A 13,434-nucleotide genomic window follows, 5' to 3' on the forward strand; every position below is an offset into this window, starting at 1 on the left:
ATACATTATCAACCAAAGAATTAACACCGATCCTTTAATTTCAACAAACATCTGGTCAGCCACAACAATTGCCCTGACAACCTGCCTCTCCTCCAGCCTTCCCCATCTCAGGGAGTGGAGCCTCCCTCCTGCCAGTTGCTCAGGGAAGACATTTCCCCATCTTTAACAAATGTCTGTCTCTCACCCCCTATATTTAATCCATCAACAAATAATGGTGAGTCCACCCTCCAAATACGTGCAGCCTCTCATCACCTCTCACCACCACCACTGCCATCCTCTGGGCCAAGACAGCATGATTTCCACCTGGATTACTGCAGTGGCCTCCTAAATGTTCTCCCTGCTTCTACTCTTGCCTCATCTAGTTAGTCCTCCATGTAGCAGCCAGAGCCCTATTTTATTTTATTTTATTTTATTTTGTATTTTAAATATTTTATTTTCAAGCAAACTCTACACCCAACATGGGACTTGAACTTGCAACCCCAAGATCAAGAGTCACATGCTGTACTGACTGAGCCAGTCAGGTACCCCCAGAGCCATCTTTTAAATGCATAGTTAGATCACTCAAAGTCCAGCTGTGCCTCCTGATGTCATTCAGAATTAACCCCACTGTTAACATGGCCTACAGGATTCTATATAATCTGGCCCCTCTGTGAACTCTCTGACATTATCTCCGCCTCCTCCCCTCCCCCTATTCTGCTTCAGTGTCCCTCAAACACAGGACAGGTTCATATTCTTGCCTCAGGATTCTTCATACACTCTTCCCTCTGCTCGGAATGCTCTTTTCCCAGATACCTGTTTGGCTGGCTTTCTTGATTTATGCTGGTCTTGGCCCAAATGCCACCTTTACCAAAAAGCTTTGTCCAACCACCTCATATAAAATAATGACCCTCTTCCTAACCCCATTGATATCATTCTTTATTCTTTAATCTCCTTTCTGGAATAGCATTTCTCTCTCCCTGACATACTTTTCTTCCTTACTGGCAGTTAAGTTCCATGATAGCAGGGTCTTTGTTCAGTGCTGAATTCCCAGTGCTTAGAAAAGTGGTTAGCATATAGGTGCTAAATAAATATTTGTTGAATGAACAGTTGCTTTGTAGTGTGCCTTTGATCTGACAATGGGCACCTGCTTCCCACCAGTCAGTTTGGTCCCCTTTCCTTTGGTTTCCATTGGGTCAGACCTCTGGATATTTAGACCAACAGATAAAATTGTTTAAGAAGGAAGTTCCATTACATAATATATCAAGGAAGTGGAAAAATTTGTAAAAGTCATTTGCAAGTTGTTTCACTTTGGATTATAAAAATAAAATATGGCCACTTGGGAGTAGTTCAAGATAACAACTGTTGCTCTAGTTGTTTTTCCTGGCACCTGTTTTGAGTCTGTTTTCTCAAAATTATAATTTATTCTTTTTCTCGGAGGAGTGTGAAAGAAAGACTTAATCACATGACAGTAAACAAGACCTTATCTCTTTTCTGACACTAGGGTGAACCTGGATTTCCTGGCTCTCCTGGTGCACAAGTAAGAAGCTATCTTTTGGGGTCTGGCATCTGGTATGCAGCATGTGTCATTTGTTTGTACTTATTTTTCTTTACACTCAACGCTCTGCTTTTGATTCTATTAAGGGAGAAGATGGTGACCCGGGCCACCGAGGAGAGAAGGGGGCGAAGGGAGTCAGAGGGAGGAGGGTAAGAACCAAAGGAATTTCCTAAGATCTGTAGAGGCCCACATGACACCGCTCACAGGAGCAGATTTCTATTGACTTAATGGACTTAGCAGGAAGGCCATTGTCCCCCTAAGTCAGTGCATATTCCACACCTCCCTTGGGCTACTCCACTCTCCCACTTAATACCACTCTCACTTACCTTATAAATGCAAATGAGGCTCATCAAACCGTAATAACAGAAAATCTAAGTTGGAGTTTCAGTTACACAATATCAATATCTGTGTGAAGTCTGGATATCATTCAGAAGGGCATTGTTTTAGCTGCAGAGTAAACACTGATGTTTCTTCAAGATTCTTCCAAGCCTTAAATTTTTCTTTGTTAATTTAGGACTATAATCTCAAGAATATGGCTGCCATCTTGGTGGACTTTGAGCCATGTTTTCACTGTGCTTTGTAGAGTCTACCATTAAAAATCCATTCCTTCAGGATGTAAAGACTCAATATTGAAAGGCTGCTATCACTGGTGGCTCTATTCAGAAAGAAATCTTGTGGGTATCTAAAACCCTGGTAGTGTTTAGCTGATAGACATTAGAGAGCAAGGCTTTTGGGAAAAGGACACGAGTAATGTTCAGTGCAGAAGAGAGGAAAGAGAATATTTATTATCTAAGCACTCAATAATTGGTATTTTCACACATTGGCAAGGACATAAAGAAAAATTTGATCTATGTCTAACTTGGTTTGCTCCTGGCTAATATTGCCCTGCTCAGCTAAACTTATCTCTCTGGTTTCAAATAAAAAAAGATAAAGCATCAATTACATGCAGGTAATGCTGTGTCGGTTCAAATACCTGTGAGACGAGCAGCGAGCTAAGGTCAGCTAATACCTTTTTTCAGACTCCAAAGACCAGAAAGTGGTGAAAGAAGTTTTCCTTTCTCTTGTTGCCAGGCCCTCAATATGTATTTCCTGCATTCTTTTAATTATACGACCTGGAATCTCAACTGAGTATTGAGTCAATTTGGACTCAATTGTGTGTCTGTATGTATGTCCTCATGTTGGCTTGGATTAGGTATGAGCCCCCTCCTTTTCTAGTCTTGGTGTCTCACCCCATTGATACAGTTCATAAACTAACTGGTCCATAGCAGACTCATGGGACCTTAGAAATAATGACAGCTTGGTATCTTAAAATGGGTCTGATGGTTTTAATCAAGTTGTATTCAAGAGGAGAAGCTTATTCCTTTGGTTTGGCTATTTTTAGGGTAATGCTGGCTTTCCTGGATTTATTGGAACTCCAGGTGACCAAGGCCCTCCAGGACCAGTGGTAACATTGACTCTTCTTTCTATTTTCAACCCCTGGGTAAAAGTAAATGAGAATTTGCAAAGAGCTATCTTAATGAAGAAATGAACATTTAGGATGCACTAGAGGATGTATATAGGGAATGGGCCAGATTTGCTTTAGAGGACATCAACTGATACAGTATATTTATTCGGTATATATTTTTTACCTGAACATGGGGAAGATATTAGAGTGGCTGGAGATTTATAAACATGTCTAAATACATAATACATAAAACTCACTGGACAGTGAGTTTATCAATGCAAACAAGGCGAGTAACAACATAATGCAAACACTAGAAGGAAATCCTAACAAAATATGACATTTATACAATCTTAACTAAACTAACAATGTTGCTGGTCCACAAATATTTTTAAAATTGCCTGGGAGTTCATCTGGTATGAAAGGAAAGACTTTGGGGCTATTGTCACTTTGTGCCACGCCTTATCCTATGAGGCTAGGCTGTCAGTTCGTGAGGGATGGTGTAGTGAGTGAATCCTGGGTTGAACCTGGTGGTTTCACTGCATTTACCATTCACTGTAGAGCAGCAACAAAGTCATAGAATCAAAAATCTTAGAAGCAGAAGGACTGGACGTGGCCATTTACAGTTGAGAAAACAAAAGCTGAGAAGATTATAGTTATCTGCCCGAGATGACAAGTTACTACCTTGTAGAATCTAAATAGAAGCAAGGGTCCTTCGACTCCCAGAGTAGCTGCAGTAAGGCTTATCTGTTCTGAGGGTTTCCAGGGATGACTTGTGCAGCACAAGAGCAGAGATGGGGTGTCAGTGAGTAGCCTGAGGAGAAGGGATAGGGAATGACTGAGGTCTGCTTTACAATTGTCTATGAACGGTCCTGAGATCTTGAAAGGTCTTTTTCTGAATTGGATCCTATACTGTGGCTTGGTCACAAGATGACCTGATCTTCTAAAGGTCCTTATGTACCATAATCCTGGATATCCTGGATTCTGAGGCCTGGGCCACACCTCCTAGACACTCCAACTTTCTTCCTTAAGGAGTCAGAATTTCAGGGCCAGGAGTAAAGGGCAGAAAGTGGGCTATACTGTGGTAGCTTTCTCAGAATCTCTTGCCAGCTCTGGAGAATAATATGTTGTACCTCAGAATCTTGCATTTTAAACTCATATCTGTTCTTTCCAGGGCATCAAGGGTGCCAAAGGTTTGGTAGATGTGATGGTACGTGAACATTTTAATTCTAAGCCTTATCCTTTTTAGCATACACAGCTTTCCATTTTCACCAAATAGAAATCTATGAAGATTCTTTAGTTTCTCCTCTTGTAAATTATTTTAGTACTTTAAGTTGATCTATAAACTTTACTCAGAGATGTTAGAATCACATCAGTGAAAAGAGTCGGATAATATTTTAAATTGTGGAAGGAATTTGGTTGTTTTTCAGTACTGCAGGTGGAAGGAAAGACTTTGAGGCTACTACCCCTGTGCTATATGCCTTGTTGTAAAGTTTAAAAGTTGCTTATAAAGTATTTATAAGCCAACATATAGTATAGTACAGGTTCTCGTGTCTCGTGACACACCTGAAAACAATCTCAGAAGCTATGATGGCTTTTTATCTCACAAGTACAAAAATACTACTTTGTGGGGGAAGGAAGTGGGAACAAATGAGAATCAAGAAGTAATGGGGTCAAGGGATGAACAGAACAGAGGGGAGAGATCAAAGGAACACAGCAGAATTCTAGGGGAGGTGTGAGGGGCCCATGTCTTGGCAGTTATTCTAATGAACTGTTCCAAGAATTGCTGACATAGAGATCCAAGAATTGAAGGCATTTCTTTGCCTTTTATGCCAAGATTTCTGGATTGAAACTTCTTCAAAATCAGATTTGATTCCACTGCTTTGTGAGGCAGATAAAAAAATAAAGAATTCCCCTTATTTACCTATCTCTAATAATACGAGCACTGTGTTGTATATAAAATGTATTTCAAATGTTTTTAAATATCTGCTGTGTCTAGAAGTATAACTTCTGGATAGTTTCATGTGCTGTAACAATTTTTTGGTTTTCGATTATACCTTAAAAAGCTTCAGAAAGGCACTGATAACACACATATAACATTTCTAAGTCCTGGGGTTAAGAAGGAATATGCTTCACATTAAATACCTTTTACTTTTCTCTCTTTTTCCATATTTCTAGCAATCTTGTGAAATCATTGACTTAATACAAGAAAACTGCCGTAAGTTGTTTGGGAAATGGCTCAAATGGGGGCCAGTGGTGAGAAGTTGGAATGGGTCACGGATTGGGGACTTAAGTCACCTGTGGATTTGTCTCACATGAAAAGCTCTTATCAGTTAATGTATTTGGCTCGGTCTCCCCTGGGGCAAGTAATCTTCATGAATGTGGTCTCAGAAATGAAGTGGTTAAAAGGCATGCCATCTCAATGGTGGAGAAAAATTCTCTTGTAATGTGGCACCTCCTGAAATGCACTGGCAATTGCACACCTACGTGTCTGCATCTTGGTGCTTCTTATAACAAAACAAATACAGAGAAGCCTTGTTATTTTTATCCCACCCATTTAAACAAGAGGGATCACCAGTGAGCCTTCAATAAGAAATGTGTCTTTTTAAATTTACATTTATGTTTTAAAAATGGATTTGCAAATGATCGGATCTTAATGTTTCGTCACATTCCCAGACTGGAATTTACTTAGTGTCTTCAATGTATGCCAGGATATTTGCATCCTGTAACATGTACTTTTCCCTATTCACTAGCAATAGGGAGAGAATGTTGATTTGGCAGAGTGCTTAATTTAGATGCTTGGGTTTTCTCCACATACACCCGGCCCTCCTTATTCAAACTCTAAATTCTGTCCATTCCCTTTCAGTTTCTGGTCCAGGAGATTCTGGGGTCCTCTTTCCTAGAAATCATAAAGAATAATACTATAATTTTGACCCCAAAGGGAGAACATCAGAGTTGACCATGTCAAAAATTAAAACCCCTTTATATTGAAGAGCACCGTGAGGTCAAAAGCACACAGAAAAACGGGAGGAAATATATGCAATATAAGCAATGGACCCAAGCAAAGGACCTATCTTTTTAACTCTGTCAGGTCAAAGTATATACAGTTGGTCCTACTCAATCATTTTCACCTACAAGCACAGATATTTCATATTTGTTAAACCTGATGTAAAAAACTCTTGGATTGAAAATGGGAGAAAAGACATGAATGAATGGAAGATTCGGAGAAGAAAAAAATACAAACAAACAATAAACCTGTAAAAATGTTTGACCTCCCAAGAGGTCAAAGAATACAAGTGAAAATGAGATACTCTTTTTGTTTCTCAAATTGGAAATACTTTTGAGATGAGAAAAAATTATCTACCTAAATTTGGGAAATGTATAAAAGTACACACTGCGGGTAGGAGTGTCAGTTGGTACCACCTTTCTGAAGAGCAATTGGACACTGCATATCAAAAGCCACAATTATAGAGATATTATAGAACCATGATTGGACAGAGATGCACAGATATATGTATGAACGCGCTCATCACAAAGGGATGTTGGTGGGAGTATCATGAGACATCTATAGTAGACGAGGTGATACTGCTCTAAACTTATGGATGAGAAGAATAGATGTTCATCATATATTAAGTGAAAAAAGATTCAACATAGGACATATACTAAGGTCCGAGTTTTATAAAACTAAATTAGCAATTAAATATACATACACATGCATATACATTATAGATTAAAGGTAATTTTAATTTTTGGTTTTCTGATATTTTCCATAAAACATATTACTTGTGCATACACACTTATACATAATATATGGTATATGATATATATATATAGTATATTATACATAGTTTTAGATATGTGTGTATATGTATATGTGTGTGTGTGTGTATATATATATATATATATATACATATGTGTGTGTGTATATATATATATATATATATATATATATATATATATATATATACATATACATATATAGTTTCAGAATATCTCAGTGTATTAGTTAGGTTTAAGTTCAGTACAGAGCGACCTCAGTGCTCAATAGCAATGACACAAGTGTATTTCTCAGATCAAAGCCAGGAAGTGGCCAGTCCAGGGTTGATACAGAGCTCCACAGTATTCAGGGACACAGGGTCTTTATAGTTTCTTGTCTTGCCATTAGGGTAAGGGGGCCCTGTTTCCCAAGTGCCCTCAAGGTCCAAGATGTCTATCAAGCTTTAGCTGGTAATAAAAGGAAGGGAAAAGGGAAGAATGTCTTTTTGAAATTGTTTCTACCATTTCTCTTATTCTATTACTCAGAACTTAGTAAGATAGCTCCCCCACTGGGAAATGCCCTCTTTGTGCCAGGCAGCCATATGCCCAGAGCCTGGGATCTACTGCTATAGAAAAAAGGAAGAATGGATATTGGGGAGCAAATAGGCAAGAGAGAAGTTCACTGCTTGAATTTCTCAGAGGAGATGGTTTTTTCATATTAAAGCACTCAGCTGGAAAACATACCACTGCCTATATAAACTAACAATGTCTTGTGTTTTCTCCAAAACAATTTCCCTTCCAGCTTGCTCAACAGGTATGTAATAGATCTTCTTTTTCACTTGAATCTCAAACTTCACCTGTTCAGAGGCATTACAGAAAATCTTAAATCTGTGTATCCATTGTGTCAAGGTGTTTCCAAATGCCCCGTGTTCCCTAGTGAAGTGGTCTTTGCCTTGGACATGTCAAATGACGTCTCCCACTTGGATTTTGAGAGAATGAGAAACATTCTATTATCCCTACTGATGAAGATGGATATAAGTGAAAGTAACTGCCCAACAGGTGCCCGAGTGGCTGTCGTTTCGTACAACTCCAAAACAGACTACCTGACTCGCTTCTCAGACTACAAGGGGAAGCCTGCACTCCTGCAGGCGGTCAGGAGAATCCCCTTGCAAGGGTCAACTGGCAGCAGGAGCCTTGGGGAAGCCATGAGGTTTGTGGCAAGACATGTATTCAAACGTGTGCGCTCTGGCCTTCTCATGAGGAAGGTGGCTGTGTTCTTCCAGGCGGGCTGGGCCCATGATACAGATACCATCAACACTGCCATTTTGGAACTCAATGCGCTGGATATCACCCCTGCGGTCATCACCTTCACAAGAGAGCACAACCTCCCAGATGCCCTGTTGGTAAGTAGGGGAGCTGCTCGGGGGCAAGCGTTAGTACCTGCTTCTTACTCCTCCACCGAGGACCACATGAGGAGTGAGAGTTTTTCAGAGGAAGGGATTCCCTAGAAATTGATGTGTATGCACGGGAAGGGGTAGTCCTCAGTGTGGACTCTGCTCCTAGTGTTACCACTAGTACCAACAGACCATCTTTTAGTACTTATTCTGTGCCATGTGCCTCACAATATTAACTTATTTAATATCCCCAAAGCTCTATGAGGTGGGTATTCCTGTATGTCTCCATTTCAGAGATAAGAAAACTGAGGCTTAAAGAGGTTAAGTGTACCATCAAAGGTCAAATAGCTAATATCTAGTTAGTAGCAGACTGGTATCTGTCTTCAGAGCCTATGCTTATCTACTATGCTAAATTGTATCATGAGGGTCTATAGAATGTGGTTTTCTCCCTCCTTCCCTTCCTCCCTTCCTTCCTTCCTTCCTTCCTTCCTTCCTTCCTTCCTCTCTTCCTTCCTCTCTTCCTCCCTCTCTCACCCTTCCTTCCTTTTTCTTTTTCTTTCTTTCTTTCTTTCTTTCTTTCTTTCTTTCTTTCTTTCTTTTTCTTTCTTTCTTTCCTTCCTTCCTCCCTCCCTCCCTCCCTCCTTTCTTTCTTTCTTTCTTTCTTTCTTTCTTTCTTTCTTTCTTTCTTTCTTTCTTTCTTTCTATCTAAAATATATGCCCATATAGCAAAATGGGTAAAGTGCATTAATTTAAAATACACAGCTGGATGGATTTTTATAAATGTTTAAACCTTCATGACCAAGACATGGTTCAAGATATTGAACACTTTCAGCATCCAATCAGTTTTCCCAAACCATACACTCCCCAGAGGCACTGCTCTTGCGTCTTCTATCACAGTCAAACAAGGAGTTGGGGTAGTTCCAAACCTTCATGTCATTTGAATCCTATAGCATGTAATCTTTTGTATCTGGCTTTTTCCACTCACCATAATATCTGTTCTCTTTGTTTATCTATGTTGTGTATATAGGTAGCCTGTTCTTTGTTACTGCTGTTCTGAACTATTTAAACTGTGTATATACACCACAATTTATTTACCTATTCTCCAGACTTGGCTTTTCTAACTGAAGCTCACATAACACATTTCATGGAATATAAGGGATGATCTATCAAAATAAAGAGTGATTCTCTATTAAGAGACACCAGGATGCTTATGAATGTCATACTGAACCATGTGACATTGCCAATATTCAACTGTGTTGGACCAACAAAATTGGATTTATCATATGGTTCAACCTACTAGCTAATTAATTTGGCTGTGCTAGCCCATTTAATTTTCTCTTAAGCAGAAATGAGAGTTGAGGGATATTATTATCATAGCTGTGAATATGCTCCTAAGAATCACTAGGTAAAATTGTGACAGCTTACAGACTATTGGACTGCATACCTTGGGTTTTGAGAAACAAAGTGAAAATGCAGAAGCTAAGTTCCTTGTTTGCTGTTACATCCCTCTTGCCCACCAGGATGCGTGGACAGGGATGGGTTGGCGAGGCAGGGTGTAAACGAATAACAGGTAAAATTAGAGCGCTTTTATCAATAATGAGGTGTGTTTGGAAAAGTCTCTTCATCTCTCTGGGTCTCATTTTGCTTAGCTCTAAAATAGAGAGAGGGTCACAAATGAATGTGACCTAGCTCTCTTACAGGTATAATGATCTATTTTCCAAAAAGCATTTCCCTAACATTTGGAGAGTGATCCTTGGGGTACAGTTATGTCCCCCAAATGCCCATCACTGCTCTTCTCTGACAGGGGATCCTGGGCAGACAGTGTTGGGATCTGATGTAGAGATGATTTTGGTTAGGATGTTCTTGCCCTCTTCGTTGCTTTGGGTTCCAGGTAAAAGAATGTAATGGTATATGAAAAGAATTTGCCAGCTTCAATATACTCGAACCTCGGCTCTGTTGTTTCTGTCTGCTCTCCTTTCTATTTCCTGGACATATTCTTGCCCCAGGATGCTGGAAACCAATTCTGTTTCTTAAGTGTAGCAATGTAGAAATGTTACATGGTGTTAAATGGCGCTTGCCAGCTCAAATATAATGGATGACCTCATTTCTGGTGACACTAGTAAGGGGAGAAATTGTAAAAATAAAAATCCCCTTCTCAGGACCTGTCAGAAAATTCTCATTTCTTCATAGCTGGGCATATTATAGCCCTTACCCTCCCCTGCTACTCTGTGTGTTATGCTTAGGGGGATCCTATTAGGAGAGTAGGAATATCCTATAATTTGTCTTTATAATTATCTGTCAGAGGAATCTCTGACTATCTGTGGGGTTTTGTTTTTTGTTTTTTGTTTTTTGTTTTTTTTTGTCTTTCACCTCTATGTTATTTTATTTCACAGAACAATGCTTACATGCTTCTTCTGGAAAAATGATGGTTGTTCAATTTGAAACAATTATATAAACAGATGCCCTAATTTCTTGTTCCATTTAAACATGCTCAAGGCTATAGGACATATTGAAAAGACTTTTTAAACCATCCACTGGGTCATCTTAGCCCTAAATAAAAGTTTTTAGGGGCACCTGCATGGCTTAGTTGGTTAAGCATCTGACTTCAGCTCAGGTCATGATCTCACAGTCCATGAGTTTGAGCCCCGTGTCGGGCTCTGTGCTGACAGCTCAGAGCCTGGAGCCTGCTTCAGATTCTGTGTCTCCCTCTCTCTCCGCCCCTCCCCCATTTGTTCTCTCTCTCTCTCTCTCTCTCTCTCTCTCTCTCTCTCTCTCTCTCAAAAATAAACACAAAAAAATTTAAAAAGTTTTTTAAATCCAACTTCCATTTCTGCCACTGTAATGGAAATGATGGGCAAATGGCTACATTCCTAGCCCCCCCTGCATTTAGATGTAGCTATTTGTGTCCTCTACAATGGACTTAAATACAATATCACAAATGACAAAAATATATTTAATATAAAAGCAGAAAAAGGCTTTAAGAAAAAGACACAAAAATTAAGTTTAAAAAGTTATTCTCTGAAATAGATTCATAAAATAGATAAATTACTAGGTAACCTATCAAGAAAACAAAACAGCTTCCAGTCCAAGATGGCAGTGCAGAAAGATTCTGAACACAACTTCTCTATGAACGCACAAATCCACTTATAGAGCAATTCCTCTTGAAGAACTGAGGGCTGACCGAACAGCTTCTGCACACCGAGAGAGACACTACAGAGGGAAAGGCGAGAGAGACGCTGACACAGCAATGAAGGGAACTTCACCTTTGATGTTGAACTGTAGTGGGGAAGGCTGTGCAGAGGGAACCCTGAGCAGACTTGTCTGCCCTGGGGCACAGAAAAAAAAGCCACAGTCTAAAAGGACACCTAGAATATAAAGAAACCATGGGGCCCCTGGGTGGCTCAGTCGGTTAAGCGTCTGACTTCAGCTCAGGTCATGATCTCACAGTCCATGAGTTTGAGCCCCATGTCAGGCTCTGTGCTGACAGCTCACAGCCTGGAGCCTGCTTTGGATTCTGTGTCTCCCTCTCTTTCTGCTCGTCACTCCCTTTGCTCGCGCTCTCTGTCTCTCTCAAAAATAAACATCAAAAGTTTTGTAGCCTTGGACTGTTTGTGCCTGATCCCATTTTTTTCTTGGTCTTATTTTTTAAATTTATGTAAATTCAAGTTAGTTAACATATAATGTAGTATTGGTTTCAGGAGTAGAATGTAGTGATCCATCACTTACATATACCACACAGTGCGCGTTCCAACAAGTGTCCTCCCTAATGCCCATCACCCATCTAGCCCCTCTCCTCCCCTCCAGTAACCCTCAGTTTGTTTTCTGTGTTTAAGAGTCTCTTATGGTTTCTTCACTTTCTGTTTTCATTTTATTCTATGTTTGTCGTTATTTTATATTTATATAAAATATTTTTATATATTTTATATACACAAATATTTTATAATAAATATAATTTCATATCTTATATATATAAATATTTATATTTATATAATATTTATATTTATTGTTATTTTATATTTTATTTTTATTATTTATTTTTATTTTAATATTGATTTAATTTTGAGAGAGAGACCACGCAAGCAGGGGAGGGGCAGAGAGAGAGGGAAACAGAATTCCAAGCAGGATCCATGCTCAACGTGGAGCCTGACATGGGTCTCAATCTCAAACTGTGAGATCACAACCTGAGCCAAAATCAAGAGCTGGACTCTCAACTGACTGAGCCACCTAGGCGCCCCTATCTTATCTTATTTTTCCTTCCGTTCTCCGATGTTCATCTGTTTTGTTTCTTAAATTCCACATATGGGTGAGATTACATGATATTTGTCTTTCTCTGACTGACTTATTTCGCTTAGCATAATACCCTCTAGTTTGATCCACGTTGTTGCAAATGGCAAGATTTTATTCTTTTTGATCGCCAAGGAATTGTATATATGTATTACCACTTCTTCTTTATCCATTTGTCTGTTGATGGACATTTGGGCTCTTTCCATAATATGGTTATTGTTGATAGTGCTGCTATAAACACTGGGGTACATGGGCCCCTTCGAATCAGCATCTGTGTATCCTTTGGATAAATAAACTAGAAGTGTAATTTCTGGGTCATAGGGTAGTTCTGTTTTTAATCTTTTGACCTCCGTATGGTTTTCCACAGTGGCTGCACCAGTTTACATTCCCACCAGCAGTGCAAAAGTGTTCCCCCTTCACTGCATACTTGCCAACATCTGTTATTTCTTGGGTTGTTGATTTTAGCTATTCTGACAGGGGTGAGGTGGTATATCATTGTGGTTTTTATTTGTATCTCCCTGATGATGTGTGATGTTGAGCATCTTTTCATGTCTCTGTTAGCCATATGGATGTCTTCTTTGGAAAAGTGTTACTTCATGACTTCTGCCCATTTCTTTACCAGATTATTTGTTTTGTGGGTGTTGAGTTTGATAAATTCTTTATAGATACTAACCCTTTATCTGATATGTCATTTGCAAATATCTTCCCCCATTCCATCAGTTGCCTTTTAGTTTTGTTGATTGTTTCCTTCACTGTGTAGAAGTTTTTTATCTTGATGAAGTCCCAATAGTTCATTTTTGCTATGTTCTCCTTGCCTCTGGAGACATGTCTGGTAAGAAGTTGCTGCGGCCGATGTCAAAGAGATTGTTGCCTGTTCTCCCCTCTAGGATTTGGATGGTTTCCTGTCTCACATTTAGGTCTTTCATCCATTTTGAGTTTAGTTTGTGTATGGTGTCAGAGAGTGGTCCAGGTCCATTCTTCTGCATGTCGCTGTCCAGTTTTCCTAATACCATTTGCTGAAGAGA

At 39.4% G+C, this 13,434-nt stretch overlaps 1 protein-coding gene across 1 annotated transcript in view; it reads left to right on the forward strand.

Annotated features, from left to right (window-relative positions):
* The window catches only part of LOC125175170 (collagen alpha-4(VI) chain-like), a 103,571-nt gene that overhangs the window by 62,836 nt on the left and 27,301 nt on the right, over nucleotides 1-13,434 (forward strand). Inside the window, exons 25-31 of the mRNA XM_047875508.1 lie at nucleotides 1,481-1,516; nucleotides 1,621-1,683; nucleotides 2,916-2,978; nucleotides 4,150-4,185; nucleotides 5,154-5,193; nucleotides 7,534-7,545; nucleotides 7,641-8,134. Coding sequence (XP_047731464.1) covers nucleotides 1,481-1,516; nucleotides 1,621-1,683; nucleotides 2,916-2,978; nucleotides 4,150-4,185; nucleotides 5,154-5,193; nucleotides 7,534-7,545; nucleotides 7,641-8,134 — 744 coding nt within the window. The remainder of the gene's footprint in view (nucleotides 1-1,480; nucleotides 1,517-1,620; nucleotides 1,684-2,915; nucleotides 2,979-4,149; nucleotides 4,186-5,153; nucleotides 5,194-7,533; nucleotides 7,546-7,640; nucleotides 8,135-13,434) is intronic.

This window comes from Prionailurus viverrinus, chromosome C2 (genome assembly GCF_022837055.1).
Source record: "Prionailurus viverrinus isolate Anna chromosome C2, UM_Priviv_1.0, whole genome shotgun sequence".
Taxonomy (NCBI): domain Eukaryota; kingdom Metazoa; phylum Chordata; class Mammalia; order Carnivora; family Felidae; genus Prionailurus; species Prionailurus viverrinus.